We start from the raw sequence: 27,089 nt of genomic DNA, 5'->3' as shown, positions 1-27,089 counted from the left end.
GTAGTTTGCAAGCTATACCACCCCCCCACCCCCCTTGGTAAAAAGAGAGATGTTTGTGGGGCGCAAGTACCCAATATAAAGGGTTTCTTTATTTAGTTGAATAAAACAAACCTTTTTATCGAGTACCTGCGCCCCATAATTGTCTCTGTTTTTACCAGGGGGGGTTACAACTTGCAGAAGCAATGCAAGTAACTCAGCAAAACTACGTTCATGAGAGGTTTCTGTATATTGAATGTAAATTTCATTTTAATGCCTTTCACAGTCTCAGAATTAGGATCAGGTGCCATCTCAAGGACAGTGAATAGCACTAGAATCCTTGGGAGTCAGGAGGTCACAATCCCTCAAGTGATGGCAAAATACCTGAAGGACTAGGGTGGCAGTAAACACATAGTCAATTTTAGGAATGTCAATACCCAAGACTTACACTTCTCCTTGACAAAAAAACCATAAGAAAAAATGCCTTCAATATGCTAAAACTATAGTAACAGAAGATTCTGTGGAGCAATGAAACAACATAAGGAATGCTTGGAGAAACAATGCAACATAGTATAAATTAAGGCCTTGTCTACAGTAACGCTTAAGGGTGACCTCCACTGCGATTGGAAACCTAAAGCATATGGAGTTCAAGATTGGCTTCTCATTACATTTTTGAAAAATGACGTCTCCCATGAGGAAGCTGAAGCATCGGTGGCATTGTGTAATGGCCCAACGGATGGGTCATTACTAAAAATATCTAACTCCAGTATTCCTCCTGGTTGTATGAAGGAAGTATGGCCAGCTTCCCATTCTAATCTTTAGTAATGTATCTTTGTAATGCTGGACTGCCCCTATATACTATCCTTTGCAATTTAGTGCCATAATAGTGTACTATGCATGCAATATTCTATGCCTGTGAACTGGAGGGTTAATGTTGATATCAAATGTTGCAGTTTGTTATCCTTTTTGCAGCTCAAGGCTGGTGATTGGTTGGAGCCTTTGATAATCTCCAGATGTAGAAGTTTAAAAATATTCCCTCTGGCTGGATTTCTGTCTTTCTATATTCCTAAATTGTCAGTCCTAGTGACAGGAGTAAGTCTTTCTCTCCTGAGGCTTTGCGTGCCAATACCGCAGAAACCACATCCAGATTGCTGTCCAACAGAGCCCTTCTTGGCTCCTAGCTAGCCTATAACCACTGGACCAGGGCTGAATTATGCTTCAAAGCTACAAATCTACATCCGACCAATCTACTGCCTCATGGAATTCTGTAGAGAGGAACATTTAAAGACTGTTACCTGTTGCTTCATTTGATTGTGTGCCATTAAAGAGACTATGGGGCAGATTTACTTACCCGCTGCATTCGCGATCCAGCAGCGCGTTCTCTGCGCTGGATTCGGGTCCAGCCGGGATTTATTAAGGCAGTTCCTCCGCTGTCCACCAGGTGGCGCTGCTGCGCTGAAGTTCCCTGGAACGCACTGGAATACACCGAGGCCAGCTGAGTGAAGGTATGCGCAGGCTTCGCGGCGGTTTTTCCCGAATCCGTCGGGTTTTCGTTTGGCCACGCCCCCCGATTTCCGTTGCGTGCATGCCAGCGCCGATGCGCCACAATCCGGGGCAATACAGGGAAAATTGGCGCAAATCGGAAATATTCGGGTAACACGTCGGGAAAACGCGAATCGGGCCCTTAGTAAATGACCCCCTGTGAGTTTTTGTTCAAGATTTCTGTCTCCAAGTGTCATCCCTGGCTGCTGCTGTTATCACCACGGGTCTCCCCTTCATCATCTGCCCAGGGATCTGCTACCACACATACACCAGAAGTGCCCCAGGGGGATCCCTTCACTACACTGCAGCCTCCTCCTCTTCTTGTATCTCCTCACTGTCCCTGACAGGAATTGATGGGGCTTTTCCCCGGGACTAAGCCACCCATGACATATTCTAGCACTAGGCAGTGAGATAATCCAGCCACTCAGGTCCCACTCAGATACTAAGATTTGGCTATAATAGCTCAGGATTAGAGGATGGATTTGATGATGCATCACATTTGCAGTAGGATTTCAGAAAAACAAGAAATGTATAGACCCTCCAATCTTCACTATACAAAACAAAGTAAAAACATGATTAATTTGGTGAAAGTAGAGGATGTATATTTTGAACTACAGGGTTCGGCTATGTTAGTCAAGGAGATGTTAGTTATGAAGTTATTCGGTTGCTATGCCTATCTGCCTGAAAAGAAGAAAATTTAGCATGTTTGCCAAATTTCTGTTTTTGCTTAACTAAAAGCAGAAGATAGCATCGAAAAACATCAGGCAAGGTTTAGCCTTGAAAGGGTTAAAGGAAATCTACCATCAAAATCCATCCTGATAAACCAGGGACATTACTCTTAGATCCAGTATCTTCTTATATTTGTTATCCATGGCCTCTTTCCTACTAAAATTAACAGTTAAATTATGCTAATGATTTGGAAGGGCTATGTGTGTGTTACCAGACCCCCTTTAGAGGCTGTTACACAAATCCCACCCCCCCCCCCCACACACACACACACACACTTACTGTATGCTCATTACTGATTTCAGGAAGTGCAATGGGGATTGTGAGAGTGAAACCTGCTCTGCACAGTGTAACAGCCTTTGGGTCTTCAGCATGGAGGGTTTCTGATAACATACTCATAGCCTTTTGGCTCATTTGCATAATTTTAAAAGTTGATTGTAGAAGGAAGGAGCCCATGGATAACAAATATAAGAAGATTACCAGTCTGTGCCTGTATCTATATGTAATGTCCCTGGTTTCATGATGGATTTCCTTAATCCCCCACAATGGGTGTTCACATTCGGGTCCATGTCCATGAACACGGACTTTTGGTCCTGTTGGACCCAAATACTGGTGGGTCTGTTCATCACTTGTCACCAGTTATAAATGGTGTACCCCAGGGTTCTGTGCTCGACCCATTATTATTAAACCCCATAAGGACCCAGCTCGTTTTCACCTTAAAGGACATCTTCCACCAGAGTACTGGTGGTAGAATGTCCTAAATAGGCTGCATTTTACGTCTAGTGGATGGAGGGACCATGTTTTACATGTATTTAGGCTTCTTTATAGCCAAAATAATGACCTTGTTAAGGTGCCGGAGGCTCTCAGGCTGGTGGCCCCGAGCACCTCTCAGCTTCCACGGAATTTAATTTATGCAAACCCCCTGCTGTAAGCCTCCTCCTGCCACCTGCTGGGGAACTATTATCCGGCCGGTGATGTCAGAGCCGGTGCGTGGAGAGACCGGGGCATGTGCTCTCTATTAGTTCCCCAGCCGACAGCAGAAGGAGGGTTGCAGCGGGGGGGCGTGAATATATTAAAGTCGGGCGCCATCAGTATGAGCACTTCCAGCACTTTTACAAAGTTATTATTTCAGCAATAAAGAAGCCAAAATACATGTAAAACACAGTCTCCCCATCTCCTAGACGTAACGAGCAGCCTATCTAGGACACTCTACCACCATGTGGTGGTAGATGTCCTTTATGGACCCGGTCTGATATTTCAAATCTGCCATGTGTAACTTATCAATGTTATTTTCAGATTGCTTTTTGGGACATGTTGTACTTCACCTTAGTGCTTTATTTTTGGTTAAAATGTTTTGCATTTATTTATGAAAAATTTTTCAATTTGGTGAAATTGTTAAAAGAAATTGGGAATTTCTGATTTCTAAATGTTATGCTCATCACACGGTTAGTCTGACCTCCCCAATCGGTTACTAACAAACATTACCCATACATCTGCTTTACGTTGACATATTTTAATTTGTGTTATTTTATTTTATTAGGATGTTAGGAGGCTTGAAAATCAATCAGCAATTTTCCAGATTTTCCTAAAAATTCTATTATTTTACAGGCCTATTTATATTTACAGGAAGTCCCGGGTTACATAAAGGATAGGTTCTATAGGTTTGTTCGAACTGAATAATTTATAATTGTAGATCCAGCCCAAATTTTTTTTTGCCCCACTTACAATTGGTGTTTTTACTTTTTTTGCTGTAATTGGACCAAGGATTATCAATAAAGCTTCATTACAGACACCTTACAGCTGATCATTGCAGTCTGGGACTATAGTAACATCCAGAGAGGTCACCAGAGGTCACAGGGGGCAGAGGGATCCGTCTGTAACTAGGGATCATCTGTAAGTCGGGTGTCCTTAAGTAGGGGACCGTCTGTATACAGAACATCCAAACTGCTTGCACATGTATGTATAAAGTGTCTGTGTCTACACTGTACACGACGCAACACAAATTTCTAAAACCTAAAGCTGCATTCCGGTGCATGCTCCGAGTCCAACAGAATTGTGTCACGCACAAAGGTGCACCAATAATAGAACGGTCACGCTGTCGGTGCAGTACAGGGTGTGCCTGATTTATGAAGAACGTGCCCCACAAATCATGAATCCGGTGTACCCTGCACCCTTTACAGGCAAACTGCACCTAGTCTTTAAAAAATGTTGGCCGATGTATTCAATGCATTTAATAAAAGTGACTGAAAAAACTCAACTTTTTTGGACCAAAGTATAAAAAGTGTCAAATTTAAAATATGAAGCTGTGTGCAAAGCAAGTTAAACATTCCACGTAAAATGTAACATCATTAGATGAGAATATAGATATTTTAGCTAAGAAATATTTCCCTTGCTACATTCATCCAAGAGAAGTGTTAGAAGAAGACTTTCAGCAGTAGAAGACACACAATGGCCGGAGTCAGGAGGACCTCATGGACGCTTATTCCATCACTGGTGCAGATGTAATTGGAACTGATTGTTGCGCCTTGAATAGTTTTAGACCGGCTGCCAAAGTCACAGAGAGATTTTGTTGCACATCCCCGAAGAGCTGATTGGCCATCGTCCATTGACTTGGATCCTGAAAAGATTCAAATAAGATTTTCCTCATTATGTCATATTTTATACTAGACAATGGGTGACATGTATGGGGGACACATGGGGGGACATGTAGTGGACACTACTGTAAATTTTGGATTTGAGGTTGTGTCCTGCGTTTTTAAGCACTGTAGTTACACCCCAGTGAGACGACAACATATGAGGCTGCGGTCACACGTGGTGTTAACGCATGTGTCTACAAAGTGCAGTTTGTTAATGGGGTACTAACAAGCATGTGTGTTAACACAGTGTTAATATATTTGTTAACATTGCGTAGATGCATGTGATTTGTAAACACCATGTTCACAGCAATGTAATAAGGCAAATCTGCTCTTCTCAACTGATGCACTTGAAAGCACATGCATTAATGCCACGTGTGACCTCACCCTCAGAAGTAACCAATACATTTTCATAAAATGTGAAAGTAAAAATCTAATAATTAAAAAAAAACACAGCCCACACTTTCAATGCCCAACAGGTTTATGTGCAAAATGTTAAACGTTTAAAGCATGGAAAATAATAAATACAATTTACATGTTAAAACAGAGTCCATGGAAAAAAATCCTTCCTCTGCACCTGCCCTTCACCAGGCGCAGGTTTAAAAAGTATAAAATATATAAATATATAAAATATCTTAAAAGTCACAAAAATATGCAAAAAAGTGACACATTAGTGAAAAGGTGCATGGAACATCTGGAAAATAAAGATACATAGAGCACAAAGTGCAGACCAAGGTGTACCTGAGAAACGACAGCAAAAGTCACAGTGAAAAGTAAAGATACACTTCATAGTTTCATAATTTATACGGTTGAGAAAAGACACATGTCCATCAAGTTCAACCAAGGAAGGGAAGGGATTGGATGTGGAAGGGATTTAGGGGAAACAATTCTATATAACATAACCATCAATGTTATTTAGGTGTAAAAAGGCATCTAGACTAGAGATGAGTGAGTATACTGCTGGGTGGAGTATTAGCATACTCGGACCGGCTCGTTACTCGGACAAGTATTTCCCCTGCTCGCGATCGAGCATTAAATTAAGTGAAGAACAGTGTTTTTATTGTTTAATAAAATATTCCAGATGTTTCCTGATGTTTTGCTTGTAAGAACACATTGAAATAACACTATTCTTCACATTGCAGGTGTTCGCGCGTGTCTCCCGCTAAGTTCGGAGATGTTCGGAACATCTGGAATGTGAGGAATATTGTTCTTTCAATGTGTTCTGCACTTAAATGCTCCTGTATTCACTGTTTTTAATGTTTTTATTCTATTCTTCACGTGTCTTTTGCACGTGTCTTCCGGTTCGGAGATACGCGCGCACACCTGCAAAGTGAAGAATAGAATTAAAACATTAAAAACAGTGAATTCAGGAGCATTTAAGTGCAGAACACATTGAAAGAACACTATTCTTCACATTCCAGATGTTACGGACATCTCCGAAACTAGCGGGAGACACGTGCGCACACCTGCAAAGTGAGGAATAGTGTTATTTCAATGTGTTCTAACAAGCAAAACATCAGGAAACATCTGGAATATGTAATTAAGCACTGTGTTCTTTTACTGTTCTGTTTTAGCAAAAAAAATGCTCGAGTCTCCCATTGACTTCAATGGGGCTCGTTATTCGAGACGAGCACTCGAGCATCGGGAAAAGTTTGTCTTGAATAACGAGCACCCGAGCATTTTAGTGCTCGCTCATCTCTAATCTAGATCCTTCTTGTAGCTCTCCGCTGTCCCTGCTGTGACCAGCGCCTGAGGCAGGCTATTCCACAGATTGACAGTTCTCATGGTAAAAAAGCCCTGTCGCCTCCAGTGATTAAACCTTGTTTTCTCCAGACGGAGACAGTGCCCCCTCGTCTTTTGATTTGATTTAATCTGAAACAACTTACCACCATATTTTTTGTATGGACCATTCATATATTTATAGAAATTAATCATGTCCCCTCGTAGTCGTCTCTTTTCCAGACTAAATAAATCTAGTTGTTTTAATCTTTTCTCATAACTAAGACCCTCCATACCCCTTATCATTTTTGTGGCTCTATGTTGAACCCTCTCCAGCTCCAGGGCATCCTTTTTATGGACCGGTGCCCAGAACTGGACAGCATATTCCAGGTGTGGCCGAACCAGTGCCTTGTACAGTGGTAATATTACATCTCTATCCCCAGAGTCCAGACCACTGATACATGACAAGATCCTACTAGCTTTAGAGGCAGCTGATTGACATTGCATGCTGTTATTCAATTTATGATCTACTAGTACCCCCAGGTCCTTCTCAACAAGGGACTCTTCCAGATTTACTCCCCCAAGGACATATTTTGCTTTTGGATCATTAGCCCCCAGGTGCATAACCTTACATTTATCCACATTGAACCTCATTTGCCAAGTGGACGACCAAACATTCAGTTTGTCCAAGTCACCCTGCAGCCTATGAACATCCGCCATAGACTGTATTACACTACACAGTTTGGTGTCATCTGCAAAAATAGACGCAGTGCTATTAATTCCTACCTCTATATCATTAATAAATATATTAAATAGTAGTGGGCCAAGCACAGAACCTTGGGGTACATCACTCATAACTGGTAACCATTCCGAGTAGGAATCATTGACCACAACTCTCTGGATACGATCCATTAGCCAGTTCTCAATCCAATTGCAAATGATTTCTGCCAAACCAATAGCCCTAATTTTACCCATCAGGCGTCTATGAGGGACAGTGTCAAATGCCTTTGCAAAGTCCAAGAACACAATATCCACAGCTGCTCCTCCATCCAGGCACCTGCTCACCTCTTCATAGAAGCAGATAAGGTTAGTTTGACAACTTCTATTCTTGGTAACCCCTCGCTGGCTGTCACTTATTAAACCATAAGATGTCACATACTCCAGTATATAGTCTTTTACTAACCCTTCCAATATTTAAGTTAAGCTTACAGGCCTGTAATTGCCTGGCGAAGTTCTAGAGCCCTTTTTATATGTTGGCACCACATTTGCCTTGCGCCAGTCACTTGGCACCACACCAGACATTACGGAATCCCTGAAGATTTTAGACAGCGGTACAGCAATAACAGAACTGAGTTCTTTAACCACTTAGCGCTCTGCGCCGTAGCTGTACTGCGCTGAGTCCCGCGATTAGCGCTCAGCGCAGTACAGCTACGGCGCAGAGACGATGCCGGTTCAGCGCTGTATAGCAGCCGAACCGGCATCGCTAGCCGCGGGATTTCAGCGGTAATCTACCGCTGACATCCCCGGCTAACACCCGCGGTCGGAGTGGGCTCCGATCGCGGGTGTTTAACCCGTTAAATGCCGCGGTCAACGCGACCGTGGCATTTAACATGCCTTCTGGGGGTCTTTACCCCACGATCGGCCCCCCCGCACCGTTTTCGGGGGGGGGCGATCGCTGTTTTGGCTCCTCTGGGGTCCGATCGGGACCCCAGAGAAGCCTGGAGGGTTTACCTTTAAGATGGCGTCTGTGACGTCATCTTAAAGGCAAAGTGTCAGCCTATGCATCTGCATAGGCTGGCACTGATAATACCCTGCAATACATTAGTATTGCAGAGTATTATCAAGAACAAGCAATCAGATGATTGCTTGTTCATATCCCATGGTGGATCAAGTAAAAAATGTAAAAAAAAATGTTTTTCAATAAAAAATTACTTTATAAATCACTAAAAATGCCCATAAGCCCCAAAACATATAAAGAGACATATAACGCTCAAAAAAGTCTAAATCATAACACAAACCCAACATATATAGTATCACCGCATCCGTAACAATCCATAGAATAAAACGAAATAACTATTGAACCCATATGATGAACGCCGTAAAAAAAAAACGTCAAAAACCCGCCAAAAATTATGATTTTTACCTATTATATCCCACTAAAAATGCAATAAAAAGTGATCAACAAAACATATGTACTCCAGAATGATATTGTTGCAAAGAACAACATGTCCCGCAAAAAACAAGCCATCAACCAGCTCTGTAGCCAAAAACGTAACAATGTTATGCCACTTGGAAGACGGCGATGCAAAAATGATAGATTTTTCCCCACATTAGGGTTTTATTTGGCAAATTTAGTAAAACATAAGAAAAAATATTCATGTCTGGTATCCCCGTAATCGTATCGACCCATAGAATAAAGATAACAGGATTATTAGGATATACGGTGAACACGGAAAAAAAAAAAGTAAAAAAATCCAGTACAGAATTGATGCTTTTCTACTCATGACCTCAAAAAAAGTTCCAAAATTTTCAACAATAGGTGATACCAACCCCAAAATGGTAACACTGGAAAAAGCATCTCGTCCCGCAAAAAAAATGCCGTCACATGGCCCAAATAACGGAAAAGCGAAAATTTTATAGCCTTCAAAAGGGGGCAACCAGAAAACTAAAATCCTGGCAGCAGCAGGGTGCTCCTTCCCTTCTGCGCCTCGCTGTGCCCCCATAACACAAGTAACGGCCACGTGTGGGGGGTCGCTGCACTCAGGAGAAATTGTAGAACAAATTTTATGGTGAGTTTTCTCTTTTTATCTTTTGGAAATGTGTAAATTTTAGGGCTAAATGAACGTATAACCGACAAAATTTGATAAATTTGAAATTTCTAAATTTCACCGCCATTTTGATTCAATTACTATGAAGATCTCAAGGGGTTAACAATCTTTGTAAATGCTGTTTCTGATAGTTTGAGGGGTGCAGATTTGAAAATGGGTTGGTTATATAGGGGGTTTTGTTGCTAAATATGTAAAATTTGATTTCAAACAGTATTTATCCCCAAAATAGTCAATTCCGAAAATACGGAAAATCGCTATTCGATTTGTAGGCCGCGTGACGGCAAAATAAATTATCCAAACATTTCAGAAATTATGAAAATGTAAAGTAGACAAATGGGAAATGTTATTCTGCAAGTTATTTAGGTGGTAAATCTATCTGCCTGAAAACGCAATGATTTAGAATTTCGAAAATGGCAAATTTTTCTAAAAATTCATCATTTTTTTCTTTTTTTTGTAAATAAACGCAAAACTTATCAGCCAAAATTTACCACTAAAATGAAGTACAACATGTGGGGAAAAAACAATCTCAGAATCGCTTTGATAAGTAACAGCGTTCAAAAGTTATTACCACAGGAAGAGACACTGGTCAAATTTCAAAAAAAAGTTGCGAGCCTTAACCTGCAAACAGGCTGCGTCCTTAAGGGGTTAAGAATAGAGATGAGCGAACATGCTCGTCCGAGCTTGATGCTCGGTCGAGCATTAGGGTACTCGAAACTGCTCGTTGCTCGGACGAATACTTCGTCCGCTCGAGAAAATGGCAGCTCCCGCCGTTTTGCTTTTTGGCGGCCAGAAACAGAGCCAATCACAAGCCAGGAGACTCTGCACTCCACCCAGCATGACGTGGTACCCTTACACGTCGATAGCAGTGGTTGGCTGGCCAGATCAGGTGACCCTGGGATAGACTAGCCGCTGCCCGCGCTGCTCGGATCATTCTGTGTCTGGATGCCGCTAGGGAGAGAGCTGCTGCTGGTCAGGGAAAGCGTTAGGGTGTTCTATTAGCTTACTGTTAGGCAGGAGTGATTCTCCAAGAACCCAACAGCCCTTCTTAGGGCTACAATAACGTTATACTTTTTTTATTTTAATTTGCATCTAGTACCATTTTGTGAGGAATTAGCAGGGGGACTTGCTACCGTTGTGTTTAGCTCTTAGTGGCACACATATCCATAGCAAAGACCGAAGTGGGAAAATTTAGTAGGGGTTGGATTTCAATTAGGCACTAACTCAGTGTCATCTCATCTGGCATAGTAGTGTGCTTTGATACTTGGCTAGAAAATAGCCATAGGAGAATACAAAGAGCTTACTTACGCCTACAGTAGCGTTCTATATATTTGATTTCTGGTTGATCTGCTGGTGGCTGTACTTTCTGCAGTGCATGTACTAGCCAATTCTGAGCAATTTGTAGTGAGACTTGCGACCGCTGTGTTCTGCGCTTAGTGACGCACATATCCATAGCAAAGACCGAAGTGGGAAAATTTAGTAGGGGTTGGATTTCAATTAGGCACTAACTCAGTGTCATCTCATCTGGCATAGTAGTGTGCTTTGATACTTGGCTAGAAAATAGCCATAGCAATAGGATAGCATTGTTTGGTTTTAAAAACTCAAAAAAAAACAAAAAACACAAAAAAAAACAAAAAACACAAAAAAAAAACAAAAAAAAGTTAAAAAAAAAATAAAGTTATAACTCTCATTTTAAAAATGTTTAACCCGAGGGCTAGGGGTAGAGGACGAGGGCGGGGACGTGGGCGTCCAACTACTGCAGGGGTCAGAGGCCGTGGTCCTGGGCGGGGTGAGACACCACCTGCTGATGAGGGAGCAGGGGAACGCCGCAGAGCTACACTCCCTAGGTTCATGTCTGAAGTTACTGGGACTCGTGGTAGAGCACTGTTGAGGCCAGAACAGTGCGAACAGGTGATGTCGTGGATTGCTGACAATGCTTCGAGCAATTTGTCCACCACCAGTCAGTCTTCCACGCAGTCCACCCATGTCACCGAAATCGCCACTCCTCCAGCTCCTGCACCTCAGCCTCCTCCCCCCCAGTCTGCCCCCTCCCAGGAAAATTTGGCATTTGAACCGGCATACTCTGAGGAACTGTTTTCTGGACCCTTCCCACAGTCACAAACCACTTGTCCGGTTGCTGCTGAGCAATTTTCCGATGCCCAGGTTTTCCACCAGTCACAGTCTGTGGGTGATGATGACCTTCTTGACGTAGTGGAAGTGTGTAAAGAGGTGTCCGACGATGAGGAGACACGGTTGTCAGACAGTGGGGAAGTTGTTGTCAGGGCAGGAAGTCCGAGGGGGGAGCAGACTGAGGGATCGGAGGATGATGAGGTGACAGACCCAAGCTGGGTTGAGAGGCCGGGTGAACACAGTGCTTCTGAGACGGAGGAGAGTCCTCGACCAGAACAGGTTGGAAGAGGCCAGAAGGAGAGGCAGGGCCAGAGCTGGTGCATCAGCGCCAAATGTGTCAACTAGTGAAGCTCCCGTGGCGAGGGCTCTTGCGGCGAGGGCTAGATCTTCAGAAGTCTGGAGGTTCTTTAAGGAAACACCGGATGACCGACGGACTGTGGTGTGCAACATTTGCCAAACCAGGCTCAGCAGGGGTTCCACCACTACTAGCTTAACTACCACCAGTATGCGCAGGCATATGAATGCTAAACACCCCACTCAGTGGCAACAAGCCCGTTCACCTCCGGCCGTGCACACCACTGCTCCTTCCCCTGTGTCAGCTGCTAGTCAGCCCCCTGCCCAGGACCCTGCCACAAAAACCCCATCGTCGCCTCCACTATCCTCCACAGCATCCACCAGCGTTCAGCTCTCCATACCCCAGACGCTGGAGCGGAAACGCAAATATAGTGCAACCCACCCGCACGCCCAAGCCCTTAATGTGCACATCTCCAGATTGCTTAGCCTGGAGATGCTGCCCTATAGGCTAGTAGAGACCGAGGCCTTTCGCAACCTCATGGCGGCGGCCGCCCCTCGGTATTCGGTCCCCAGTCGCCACTACTTTTCCCGATGTGCCGTCCCAGCCCTGCACCAGCACGTGTCAGACAACATCATCCGTGCCCTGACCAACGCCGTTTCTGACAAGGTCCACCTGACCACGGACACGTGGACGAGTGCTGCCGGGCAGGGCCACTATATATCGCTGACGGCACATTGGGTTAACTTGGTGGAGGCTGGGACCGAGTCTGACCCTGGGGCTGCTCATATACTGCCGACGCCGAGGATTGCGGGGCCTACCTCGGTCCAGGTGTTTCAGGCCTACTATGCCTCCTCCTCCTCCCACCCCTCCTCCACCTCCTCCTCCGAACTACCATCCGTGGGCACGGTGCCATCAGTCGGTAGCTCTAGGCACAGCAGCAGTGCCGTCGCTAAGCGACAGCAGGCGGTGCTCAAACTGCTGAGCCTAGGCGACAAAAGGCACACCGCCCAAGAGCTATTACAGGGCATCACGGCGCAGACTGATCTGTGGCTGGCACCGCTGAACCTCAAGCCGGGAATGGTTGTGTGTGACAACGGCCGTAACCTGGTGGCGGCTCTGCAACTCGGCAGACTGACACATGTGCCATGCCTGGCCCATGTGTTAAATCTGATAGTTCAGCGTTTCCTCAAGACATACCCCAATCTGTCTGATTTGCTCACGAAGGTGCGCCGCATCTGTGCGCATTTCAGGAAGTCCAGCCCAGATGCTGCCACTCTCAGGGCAGCGCAGCGCCGCCTCCAACTGCCCGCTCACCGACTGTTGTGCGACGTGCCCACGAGGTGGAATTCAACACTGACCATGTTATCCAGAGTTTACCAGCAGCGCAGAGCGATTGTAGACTGCCAGATGTCAACTTCCACCAGAACTGGTAGTCAGGTCAGTCAGCTTCCTCAAGTCTACAATGAGGAGTGGACGTGGATGTCTGATATCTGTCAGGTGCTGAGTAACTTTGAGGAGTCAACACAGATGGTCAGTGGCGATGCCGCCATCATCAGCCTCACCATCCCGCTGCTTGGCCTGTTGAAAAACTCTCTGGTCAGCATGAAGTCGGAAGCTTTGCGCTCGTCACAAGAGACAGGGGAAGAATATTCCCTTGTTGATAGCCAAAGCACCCTCAGGTCTGTTTCTCAGCGCATATCGGAGGAGGTGGAGGAGGATGAGGAGGAAGAGGAGGAGAATGTTGGCGAGACACAAGAGGGGACCATTGTTGAGTCCTTCACTGTTCAGCGTGTATGGGCAGAAGAAGAGGAGTTGGAGGAGTTGGAGGAGGAGGAAATGGACAGTCAGGCCAGTGAGGGGAGTGAATTCTTACGCGTTGGTACTCTGGCGCATATGGCAGATTTCATGCTAGGCTGCCTATCCCGTGACCCTCGCGTTCAAAGAATTTATTCCAGCACCGATTACTGGGTGTTCACTCTCCTGGACCCACGGTACAAGCAAAATCTTCCCACTCTCATCCCTGCAGAGGAAAGGAGTGTGAGAATGCATGAATACCAGCAGGCCCTGGTGCACAAGCTGAAACAGTATTTCCCTTCTGACAGCGCTAGCGGCAGAGTGCGTAGTTCTGCGGGACAAGTAGCGAGGGAGAGTAGGCGAGCAGGCAGCTTGTCCAGCACTGGCAAGGGTACGCTTTACAAGGCTTTTGCCAGCTTTATGTCACCCCAGCAAGACACTGTCACCTGTCCCCAGTCTCGGCAGAGTAGGGCTGATCTTTACAGAAAGATGGTGAGGGAGTACGTAGCTGACCATACCATCGTCCTAAATGATCACACAGCTCCCTACAACTACTGGGTTTCAAAGCTGGACATGTGGCACGAACTGGCGCTGTACGCCTTGGAGGTTCTTGCCTGCCCTGCCGCTAGCGTCTTGTCCGAGCGGGTTTTCAGTGCAGCTGGTGGCATCATCACCGATAAGCGTACACGCCTGTCGACTGACAGCGCTGACAGGCTGACGCTTATTAAAATGAATAAAGGCTGGATTTCTCAGAATTTCCAATCTCCACCAGGTGAAGGAAGCTCAACCTGAATAATTGATCCACTCCTCCTCCTCCTCATTTTCCTCCTTCTCCTCCTCTTTGTACAGTAAAGCAGAGGAAAATGGCTATTTTTTGACAGGGCCCACTGGCTCTTGCTATAGTACTTCATGCATTTAATTTTTCTGGAGGGCCACCTACCCGGTCCTCTGTTTGAAACAATTTTTGTGGGTGCCACATACAGGCACTCAATCTATTCCATTTTACTGGAGGGCCACCTACCTGCTCCTCTGGTTTGAAAAATTTTTGGGACTGCCACATACAGGCACTCAATCTATTCCATTTTACTGCAGGGCCACCTACCTGCTCCTCTGGTTTGAAACATTTTTGGGACTGCCACATACAGGCACTCAATCTATTCCATTTTACTGGAGGGCCACCTACCTGCTCCTCTGGTTTGAAAAATTTTTGGGACTGCCACATACAGGCACTCAATCTATTCCATTTTACTGCAGGGCCACCTACCTGCTCCTCTGGTTTGAAACATTTTTGGGACTGCCACATACAGGCACTCAATCTATTCCATTTTACTGGAGGGCCACCTACCTGCTCCTCTGGTTTGAAAAATTTTTGGGACTGCCACATACAGGCACTCAATCTATTCCATTTTACTGCAGGGCCACCTACCTGCTCCTCTGGTTTGAAACATTTTTGGGACTGCCACATACAGGCACTCAATCTATTCCATTTTACTGGAGGGCCACCTACCTGCTCCTCTGGTTTGAAAAATTTTTGGGACTGCCACATACAGGCACTCAATCTATTCCATTTTACTGGAGGGCCACCTACCCGGTCCTCTGTTTTAAAAAATTTTTGGGACTGCCACATACAGGCACTCAATCTATTCCATTTTACTGGAGGGCCACCTACCTGCTCCTCTGGTTTGAAAAATTTTTGGGACTGCCACATACAGGCACTCAATCTATTCCATTTTACTGCAGGGCCACCTACCTGCTCCTCTGGTTTGAAACATTTTTGGGACTGCCACATACAGGCACTCAATCTATTCCATTTTACTGGAGGGCCACCTACCTGCTCCTCTGGTTTGAAAAATTTTTGGGACTGCCACATACAGGCACTCAATCTATTCCATTTTACTGCAGGGCCACCTACCTGCTCCTCTGGTTTGAAACATTTTTGGGACTGCCACATACAGGCACTCAATCTATTCCATTTTACTGGAGGGCCACCTACCTGCTCCTCTGGTTTGAAAAATTTTTGGGACTGCCACATACAGGCACTCAATCTATTCCATTTTACTGCAGGGCCACCTACCTGCTCCTCTGGTTTGAAACATTTTTGGGACTGCCACATACAGGCACTCAATCTATTCCATTTTACTGGAGGGCCACCTACCTGCTCCTCTGGTTTGAAAAATTTTTGGGACTGCCACATACAGGCACTCAATCTATTCCATTTTACTGGAGGGCCACCTACCCGGTCCTCTGTTTTAAAAAATTTTTGGGACTGCCACATACAGGCACTCAATCTATTCCATTTTACTGGAGGGCCACCTACCTGCTCCTCTGGTTTGAAAAATTTTTGGGACTGCCACATACAGGCACTCAATCTATTCCATTTTACTGCAGGGCCACCTACCTGCTCCTCTGGTTTGAAACATTTTTGGGACTGCCACATACAGGCACTCAATCTATTCCATTTTACTGGAGGGCCACCTACCTGCTCCTCTGGTTTGAAAAATTTTTGGGACTGCCACATACAGGCACTCAATCTATTCCATTTTACTGCAGGGCCACCTACCTGCTCCTCTGGTTTGAAACATTTTTGGGACTGCCACATACAGGCACTCAATCTATTCCATTTTACTGGAGGGCCACCTACCTGCTCCTCTGGTTTGAAAAATTTTTGGGACTGCCACATACAGGCACTCAATCTATTCCATTTTACTGGAGGGCCACCTACCCGGTCCTCTGTTTTAAAACATTTTTGGGACTGCCACATACAGGCACTCAATCTATTCCATTTTACTGGAGGGCCACCTACCTGCTCCTCTGGTTTGAAAAATTTTTGGGACTGCCACATACAGGCACTCAATCTATTCCATTTTACTGGAGGGCCACCTACCTGCTCCTCTGGTTTGAAAAATGTTTGGGACTGCCACATACAGGCACTATCCAAATTAAATTGTCTCCATAGCAGCCTCCACACGTTGTCTCCATTGCTACCTCCAAAAGTCGTCCATATAGCTGCCTCCATACATCGTCCCTTTATCAAACGAGGTGTGTCAGGCAGAAATTTGGGTTGTTTTCATGGATTCCACATCAAAGTTGTTAACTTTATCGCCACCCTGCTGTGTTATCCACAAAATGTACTGGCAAACTTTTACCATTTAGGGATATTATTTCAGCGCTTCTTGCGCATCTGTTTACATTCCCCTCACCCGGCATATCCTAAACTTATAAGAACGCTACTACACTTGATCTTATACAAAAGGTTCTTAGAAGTGCTGTTTGGGGAGTAGCCTAGAGACAGGGGCTTGGATTGGCGAAAGCTCGCCTGGCAGCGGAGCGCCAGCTCCATGCGCATCATGCGCTTCTTGCGCATCTGTTTACATTCCCCTCACCCGCCATATCCCAAACTTATAAGAACGCTACTACACTTAACTTGGTGCAGGCTGGGACCGAGTCTGACCCTGGGGCTGGTCATATACTGCCGACGCAGAGAATTGCGGGGCCTACCTCGGTCCAGGTCTCAAAGGCCTACTATACCTCCTCCCACCCCTCCTCCACCTCCTCCTCCTCCGAATTACCATCCGTGGGCATGGCGCCATCAGTCGGTAGCTCTAGGCACAGCAGCAGTGCCGTCGCTAAGCGACAGCAGGCGGTGCTGAAACTGCTGAGCCTAGGCGATAAAAGGCACACCGCCCAAGAGCTATTACAGGGCATTCCACATCAAAGTTGTTAACTTTGTCGCCACCCTGCTGTGTAATCCACAAAATATACTTGCAAACTTTTACCATTTAGGGATATTATTTCAGCGCTTCTTGCGCATCTGTTTACATTCCCCTCACCCGCCATATCCTAAACTTATAAGAACGCTACTACACTTGATCTTATACAAAAGGTTCTTAGAAGTGCTGTTTGGGGAGTAGCCTAGAGACAGGGGCTTGGATTGGCAAAAGCTCGCCTGGCAGCGGAGCGCCAGCTCCATCCCAAGATCCAACTAGCATAGTTGCAGCACCTTTAATCTACTACTAGTTCACTGCCTCCATAATAATAATAATAATAATCTTTATTTATATAGCGTCATCATATTCTGTAGCGCTTTACAAATCATAGGAAACAAATACAAATGTAATGTAACAGAGCACAACATTTGTATGGAACAACAGGAGTGAGGTCCCTGCTCGCCAGAGCTTACGGTTTATGAAGATGATGGGGTAACACGAGGTAAAAGAATATTTAATGGTCAAGCCATTCTTCTTAGGGAATAGAAAAAAATATAATAAATGGAATTGCTGTCGCTTGAACCACTCAGCCGTCATCTTATATACCAGGTCCAGGGTGAATGGGACTGCAGAGAAGTCTGGTGCCTGTTGGTTGCTGGATAACAGATGGGAGGACGACACAGGACGGGTTAGTAGAAGAGTTAAAACTTCATGCAGTTAATGAGTGTTATAGGCTTGCCTAAAGAAATGGGTTTTAAGAGCACGTTTGAAACTTTGGAGGTTAGGTATTAGTCTGATAGTCCGGGGCAGAGCATTCCATAGAATTGGTGCAGCTCTAGAGAAGTCTTGGAGACGCGAGTGGGAGGTCCGCACTAGGGTAGAGGTTAATCTAAGATCACTGGCGGTTCTAAGAGCACGGGTTGGGCGATAGACTGAGATAAGAGAGGAGAGGTAGGGGGGTGCAGCATTATACAGAGCTTTATGGATGAGGGTTATTATTATTTTAAACTGTATTCGAAAGGAGACTGGCAGCCAGTGCAGCGACTGGCATGAACTGTAAGCATACATGGTCCCCTTATCAAACGAGCTGTGTCAGGCAGAATTTTGGGTTGTTTTCATGGCTTCCACAACAAACTTGTTAACTTTGTCGCCACCCTGCTGTGTAATCCACAAAAAATACTGGCAAACTTTTATCATTTACCGATATTATTTCAGCGCTTCTTGCGCAGCTGTTTACATTCCCCTCACCCGCCATATCCTAAACTTATAAGAACGCTACTACACTTGATCTTATACAAAAGGTTCTTAGAAGTGCTGTTTGGGGAGTAGCCTAGAGACAGGGGCTTGGATTGGCGAAAGCTCGCCTGGCAGCGGAGCGCCAGCTCCATGCCAAGATCCAACTAACATAGTTTTAACTGCAGCACCTTTAATCTACTACTAGTTCACTGCCTCCATACATGGTCCCCTTATCAAACGAGCTGTGTCAGGCAGAATTTTGGGTTGTTTTCATGGCTTCCATGTTAACTTTGTCGCCACCCTGCTGTGTAATCCACAAAATATACTAGCAAACTTTTATCATGTACCGATATTATTTGAGCGCTTCTTGCTCACCTCCTTTGGTTCCTCTCTGCCACCCATTGGTTTGAAGCCTGAGTCCATTTAGGGTATGTCGCCATGCCACTCTCTAGCCTGCCGCTGCTGCCGCTGCCTCTGCATGCCGTCCCCTATAGTGTCAGGGTCAATTATTGGATGTTTTAGATGCTATCTAGCTTCATTCTGTCACTCTGTCATGGCCATGCTGTTGCCCATAATTTTGGCATAATGTTGCGATTATGCAGCCTCAGAGGCATCCATGCATGCTGCCCCTGCTGTTTCCTGTCCATTTCCGTGGTGTTTCCATCCTTTTCTGAGGTTCCCAGGTGTTTGGCCAAGCTTCCCTGTGCAGAGCCTTGGTCCCCTTGAAAAATGCTCGAGTCTCCTATTGACTTCAATGGGGCTCATTATTCGAGACGAGCACTCGAGCATCGGGAAAAGTTCGTCTCGAATAACGAGTACCCGAGCATTTTAGTGTTCGCTCATCTCTAGTTAAGAACTCTGGGGTGTAACCCATTTGGTCCAGGAGCTTTGTACACATTGATTTTATTGAGCTTAGATTGGATAATATCTACATTTAGCCAGTCTAGTATATTACAGGGTGCATGACCTGAACTGGCACCACCCACGTCAGAAGTTCTTTCTTCTATTGTATAAACTGAGGTAAAAAACCCATTAAGTATCTCCGCCTTCTCTGGGTCTCCAGTCACCAATGCCCCATTTTCAGAATAAAGGGGCCCAACCTGTTCTGACCCTTTTTTTTTTTTTTGCATTGATATGCTTAAAAAATTATTGGGATTTGTTTTGCTATCTTTAGCCACCTGTCTTTCATTTTGCATTTTGTGCAACATAAACACATTTAAGTTTGGCAAACAACTAGAAACTTTCAGTAGTCGCTAAAACTGTGAGCCTGCAATGCCAGATAGCAGCTAAAAAGGGGCTCATAAAGTTGGTAATAAATAGTTTAACTTCTTGATAAATCTTATCTAGGAGAACAATGGGGCCATTTACAGTGAAGTACAAAAGGTTTTGTTACCTGTTAATTGTGTGGTCCTCAGAAAACACATGTCCTCATCCCCGGTGCATTGTATGGTATCTGATGTGTCACACCAGGTAGAGTCAGCAGACATGCAGGATCTACAGGTCACTCCATTAGGGGTGGAGACTGGTGTTGGCACTGGGACTAAATTGGAGAAAGAGAGGAGAAACAGAGTATGAATTCTCATGACAGGTACAAGATATTGTTTTTAAAAAGTTTATAAATCTTTGTTAAAGTAATGGACTGGTACATGTATTACCTTCCTTTTTCATCAGATTACATGAAAAGTTGTCCACTTAAAGGGAACCTGTCACCACATTTTTCACAAATACAGATAGTGGCAGGTTCCTGTAGAGCCCGAGTAACTATCTGACCCCCTGCTTTTAGCTAAAAATAGTTTCCCTCAGATGCCCATATAATCAGAGTTATAATCTTGCCTGGTATATATACATCTTTGGAGCGAGTCAAGGGGCTGTGGCTAATGTCATGTGAGCAGAGTGACATCATCAAAGGTTCTTAAGCTACTTAAAACTAGCAAATTACTCCGTGTACTTATCTGACCACATAAAATAATCACAGCAACTTCCATGGACTCCTACTCCTCTCCATGCAGGCTGCTGTGATTTCATGTGATACAATATGCTGTGATTTCATGAGATATATGCTTGGTGTACAGTTTTCTAATGTTACCAAAGCTATAGGACCTGCAATGATGTCACCCTGGTCACATGACATTAAAGCTGCATACAGAGATAGGCTTGAGAAGAGCTGCTGGATTCAACCCGAGTAGGCCACGCCCACCTTGACTCGCTGTAGCCATGCTTAGATACCAGGTAAAACTATAAAGTTGAAAATATGGGAATCAAAGGGGAACAATGTTTAACTAAAATAAAGGTGTCAGTTAGTTACAAGGGCTCTATGGGAACCTGTCACTATCTGTATTTGTAAAAAATGTGGTGACGGGTTCCCTTTAAGTTATTATGCTGGAGCAGGTACTGAGCTTGGACCTTGAGTCAATAAATGATGTCCTGTCCTATCCTACAGGGCAGGACATACCAAAAAAATCAGACATGGATGACTTACATGAAGGAGGAGAAGGAGTACAGTTGTCAACAGAACAACATAATATGATGGTCCTGACTTTCCCGTATATTGTGGACATGCTGCCGTTCATGGAACATTCAGATGAAGGGGCGCAGGTCCTGATCACAGTCTTAATCCCATCTAGGAATAAATTTAAGAAGCTTTTTTATGATCAAAAATGTTATTAGAAGCGTTCCCTGGCAACAAGCTGATAACAAAGTGCCAGCCCCCTATAAACTCTGTCACATTCTTTCACATATCCAAATATTTAACCCTTTCAGGACTCAGGACCTTTTTGTGTTCCTGTTTGTTACCCACCCCCCTCATTCCAAAGGCCGTAACTTTTTTTATTTTTACAGATGTGTATGTGGGACAAATATTATTTTTATTGGTATCATTTATTATTCCATGCAATGTACTGGAAAGCTGGAGAAAAAAATCCAAATGTGTTATAATTAACAAAAAAAAAACAAAAAAACATTTGCAACATGTGGCTCTTGTGGCTTTTGTCTTTTATGGCTTTCTTCGTGTGCTGTAACTCACACCTCCCCTTTATTCTTTGGGTCGGTACAATCAAAGGGATACAACATTCATATAGGTTGAAGTAGATTTTAAAAAATTTCATTCTTTTGTACAAAAAATTAAATTTTAAATGAAATTTTTTTTTTTCAATTTTTGAAAATTTGGCTGATAACTTTAATACTTCAATGTGCGAGAACCTGTGTAAGGTTTATTTGGGGAACGCGCTGACATGTTCATTTATGTCAATTTGGGACCTATACGACTGTTTGATCATCTTTTATTCAAATATTTATGGATGGAAAAATGTTGAAAACGTGTTGATTCAGACATGTGAGCGCTATTTTCCATTACAGGGTTCATGGCTCGGAATTAATTTTTTTACATTTTAATAGAACAGGCATTTTAGGTCATGGCGATACCTAACATATTTATGACTAGAGATGAGCGAGTATACTGCTCGGTCGAGTATTGGCATACTTGGACCGGCTCGTTACTCGGACGAGTATCTCACCGGCTCAACATCGAGCAGTAAATTAATAAAATAAATTAAATAAAAGTATTTTAATTGTTAAAAAAAATATTACACATGTTTGCAGATGTTTTACTTGTAAGAACACATTGAAATAACACTATTCCTCACTTTGCAGGTGTGCGCGCGTGTCTCCCGCTAGGTTCGGAGATGTGCACTCGTGTCTTCTGATAGGTTCGGAGATACACGCGCACATCTGCAATGTGAAGAATAGAATTAAAGCATTAAAAACAGTGAATACAGGAGCATTTAAGTGCAGAACACATTGAAAGAACACTATTCTTCACATTCTAGATGTTCCGGACATCTCCGAACCTAGCGGGAGACACGCGCGCACACCTGGAAAGTGAGGAATAGTGTTATTTCAATGTGTTCTAACAAGCAAAACATCAGGAAACATCTGGGATATTTTTTTTTGCACTGTTCTTTTAATGTTCTGTTTTATAAATAAAATGTTCGGGTCTCCCATTGACTTCAATGGGGCTCGCTATTCGAGACGAGCACTCGAGCATCGGGAAATCGGGAATAACGAGCACCCAAGCATTTTAGTGCTCGCTCATCTCTATTTATGACTTTACTTCACATGTTTATTTTTTTATATGTTTTCTAGGTAAAGGGAGGGGGGATTTTAATTTTTTTTTATATATTTGTTTTCTTTTTTCAGTATTATTTCAGGCCCCTTAGGGAAATTTAAACCTAGAGGGTCTGATTGTTCATACATTACCACTGTATTGCCGTGTATTGTAATCTTACTGCCAATGGCTGGGTTTCCAGAGATAGGTATCCATGACTAATCTATAAGTCTCTGTGAGACTGAAACCTGTCAGAGCAACCAATTGGCCATCCAATCGGCTCACTTGTAGCACTGAAAACATTACAGCAAACAGCATATGGTTACGATCAACGTGTTTCGACACGTGGCGTCTTCGTCATGTTGGTTGGCCATATGGCAGTTTTGATTTGGAGGGTTTTTTTTTTTGTTACAGTCTACAAATGATTATTATATTATGTATTGATAGATTAAATATTTGGGAATGTGGAGATACCTAATATGTTTTAGATATTTTTTTTTAATATTGATTAACCCCTTAGTGACCCGGCTCATTTGTAGCTTGATGACCAAGTCCTATTTTTCAAAACTGATACGTGTCATTTTATATGGTAATAGCTTAAAGATGTTTTAATTTACTTTTGAGATTGTATTTTTGGTGACTTGTTGTATTTCGGGTTAGTGGTCCTTTTTGGTCGATATGCCTATTTATGAAAAAGATGTATGTATATTCATGAAAAAGAGAGCATTTGGTGAAATTTGGTCAATTTTCACAATTCTGCATAGGCTGACATTAGCGCTGTTAGATCTTGCAGAAAGCATCTACAGGCTTCTATTGAAGGCAGCCCTGGGGTCCTTCATCGGACCTCAGGGATGCCACGGCAATGACCGGCACCTATGTGCCCTAAATGGAGTGTGCTGATCATCTCGATAATGTCCTATAGACGCCACGGTCACTATGACAGCCGGGATAGCGATAGTTACAATATATACCGGAATTTTTAAGAATGCTGACAAAAGGCATCAACATACCATAAGCTATTGGAACCTTTAACCTGCTAAAATTGACATTGTTGGTAACAATATTTCCATATTCCATACATCGAATAATGTTCTTCGATAGAATTCTGAGGAAGGAAGCTTTTCTTATGTTACAACCCATCCTCATATCAGTAAAATATATCAGCCTTAAACCTAGAACGTTTACCACCCACATGTTTCTGGAGACCACATACAATGGTTTAAAGGAAACCTACCCCCACGGTTCCAAACTGCGGCATCGCAGACGTGTGCGTGCAGCTCCTTGTAGCTGCGCTGAAGATGTTCGGTTAGGAGGATCAAAGAGGCTACTGGGGTGTGGAGTATCCGCGCCGTGTAGCCTCAGCTCCGGCTATTCCACGCCCCAGGAGCCTCTTTGGTAAATTTGCATATTACGACCATTAAAGATTACAAAAGATACAGGGAACTAAAGGATAAGCCTTAAAAAGGGCTATCCTTACATACAGTAGATGCACCTACCACCGGATCTACCTTAATAGGTAGATCCATGGTGGTAGGTTTCCTTTAAACATTTTAATTCCATTAGGGAGCAGCTGCCAAAGTTGCATAACAATCCAATAAGTTGAAAACATCTATTGATAAATGCCTCCAAATATAGAACCTTATAAAACTGTTATAGTTCATTTACAGAAAATATTTATTATAATTTAGTTAATACGGGCAGTCCCCGGGTTACGTACAAGATAGGGTCCATTGTTTTTTTCTTAAGTTGAATTTGTATGTAAGTTGAAACTGTATATTTTATAATGGTAAATCTAGACAAATATGTTTTTTTTGGCCCCAGTGACAATTGGAGTTTCAAATTTTTTTGCTGTAATGGGACCAAAGATTATCAATAAAGCTTCATTACAGACACTTTACAGCTGATCATTGCAGTCTGGGACTATAGTAACATCCAGAGAGGTCACCAGAGGTCACAGGGGGCAGAGGGGTCCGTCTTTAACTGGGGTCGTCTTTAAGTTGGGGACCGCCGGTAAAGTCTTACAACACTATGGGGCAGATTTACTTACCCGGTCCATTCGCGATCCAGCGGGGCGTTCTTTGTGGAGGATTCGGGATACACTAAGGTAGTTCCCCGATGTCGACTAGGTGTCGCTGCTGCACTGAATTCCGTCGGAGTTCACTGAAGTTCCCCAAGCCAGGCCGGGTGCAGGTAAGCGCGTGTCAAGCGACACATTTTTTAAAAAAAATACGGCGGTCTCTCCGAATCCGACGAGTTTTCCGACGGACACGCCCCCCGATTTCCGTTGCATGCATGCCGACGCCGATGCGCCACAATCCGATCGCGTGCGTCAAAATCCCGGGCCAATTCAGGGAAAATCGTCGCGAAACGGTAACATTCGGGTAACACAACGTAAAAACGCGATTCGGACCCTTAGTAAATGACGCCCATTATCAAACAATGAACTTCATCCTATATCTCACCAGTCTCCATGTATTCAGCTTGACACACGTAGTCTACCGGACAAGTCACGCTGCTGCCGGAGCAGGAGGAAGACGTTAGAGACATACACTCCGTACACAAGAGAGCGGCACCTAAGGACATGTCACATATCAGTCACAACATTTAGCACACTATTAGGATATATATACATACAGGACCTACCATAAACTGAAGAGGATCTGCACTACAGGGATTAATTTTTCGGATTTTCATGAAATTTGATTTATTTTTACAATTATTATATTTTTTTATTATATTACTATTATAAAAAAATGCAATTAACAAAGGAAAAAAATGATATCTTATTTGTTTGTAAACACTTACTTTTTGCCGTAAGAACTAAGAGGAGGCTCACAATTCTAGGGAGGGAAGTCATGGTTCAGCTTCTGATGGCTGGTACCCGGAGAAATGTGAAAACACAAGGGAAGTTCTTCTTTTATTTTCTTTGGGTGGAGACTGGGAGGCTCTTATTATTTCAAGGAATCGAGACCCTGTTCACTGGAAAATAAAACCTAAAAGTAATGAATGTTAACCCTATGTTTGCTGCAGGGACAGCACCTTCTAGAAAATAATTGGAGTAACTCAATTTGATCTGCTATTTCCCTCCAAATCTAAAGTGATCCAGTTAGCAGATTCGAGCACATAATCTGCAGCCAGTGTTAGGCATTGACCCTGGAGTTATGTCTCATCAAACCTTTGTGTGTGTTTATTAGTAGCAGCAGGACTGTGAAATTATGAATTTATATCCAGGTAGGGTCAGCTCCGGGTTTTAGTAGGCCCCTGGGCGACAGAGCCTCAGTGGGCCCCTTTGCAGTGAACTTCTGTGGTGGCATTAAAAATTCAGAAACTAAAACTCCTGTTCCCTAAATTATCCCTAGTTTATAAAACCAAACAGCCCCCTCATGGTTATTTTATATACAGCTCCTCATGGTTATTTTTTATACAACCCCCTCATGGTTATGTTATATACAGCCCCCTCATGGTTATTTTATTTCAACCCCTCATGGTTATTTTATATACAGCCCCTCATGGATTCCTTATGAACAGACTTATGTGGGCCACCCCACCCCCCCCCCCACCCCCCCCGCAGCTCTGGACCTTGGCACTTGAACAGGTATCGTCTTCTCCTTGTGGCACCTCATCTCCTTAGATTGTGACCCAAAATCTTCCTCTCATAATGTGGCCCCACTCATCTCCTTAATTTGTGACCCCCCTCTCATCTCCCCCATATAGTGTGCCCCCTATCATCTCTTTCTCATGTTGTGGCCCTTCAACTCCCCCTCATATTGTGGCCTTTAATCTCCTCCTCATGTTGTGACCTCTCATCTAGTCCTCACATTGTGGCCCCTCATCTCCTCCTCATATTGTAATCCCTCTCATCTCCCCTCATATTATGACCCTTCTCAGCCCTCCCCCCCTTTATTGTGACATATCATCTTCCCCTCATATTGTGGCCCCTCTCACAACCCCTCATATTGTGTCCTCTCATCTGCCAATCATATTGTGGCCCCTCATCCCCTCTCATATTGTGGCCCTCTCATCTCCCCATGATATTGTGGCTCCTCTCATCTCCCCCATCATAATGTGTCTCCCACATCTCCTCCTCATATTGTGGCTACTCTCTTCTTCCTCTTATTTTGTGGCACCTCTCATCTCCACTTCATTTCCGGCATCTCATCTCCTCTTCACATTGGGTATGCTCTCATCACCTCCTGAAATTGTGACCCATCTCATCTTCCCTCTAATTTTGTGGCCTCTCATCTCCACGGTTCATAGTGGCCTCTCCCCACATTGTGGCCACTCACCTCCCCCTCATATTGTCGTCTCTCACCTTCCCCTCATTTTGTAGACCCTCTCATCTCCTCCTCATATTGTGACATCTCACATCTTTTCTAATATTGTGATCTCTTCTTCTGCTCTGCA

At 44.0% G+C, this 27,089-nt stretch overlaps 1 protein-coding gene across 2 annotated transcripts; it reads right to left on the bottom strand.

Annotated features, from left to right (window-relative positions):
* Positions 1–3,883: 3,883 nt before the first annotated feature.
* On the bottom strand, positions 3,884–25,562 carry LOC140065470 (uncharacterized). Of its 2 annotated transcripts, none has more exons than XM_072113066.1 (5): positions 25,491–25,562; positions 25,148–25,258; positions 21,063–21,203; positions 19,977–20,123; positions 3,884–4,861 (listed from the first exon to the last, which is right to left on the bottom strand). In XM_072113066.1, the coding sequence occupies exons 1-5, from the start codon at positions 25,540–25,542 to the stop codon at positions 4,659–4,661; spliced, it is 654 nt and encodes a 217-aa protein (XP_071969167.1). In that variant the 5' UTR covers positions 25,543–25,562; the 3' UTR covers positions 3,884–4,658. The 2 variants fall into 2 exon arrangements, with proteins under 2 accessions (XP_071969167.1, XP_071969168.1); XM_072113067.1 differs by having other exon boundaries at positions 19,977–20,117.
* Between the last annotated feature and the right edge of the window lie 1,527 nt (positions 25,563–27,089).

This window comes from Engystomops pustulosus, chromosome 6 (assembly GCF_040894005.1).
Source record: "Engystomops pustulosus chromosome 6, aEngPut4.maternal, whole genome shotgun sequence".
Classification (NCBI taxonomy): domain Eukaryota; kingdom Metazoa; phylum Chordata; class Amphibia; order Anura; family Leptodactylidae; genus Engystomops; species Engystomops pustulosus.
The sequence above is the reverse complement of the archived record's forward strand: the minus strand, read 5'-3'. Positions and strand labels throughout refer to the sequence as shown.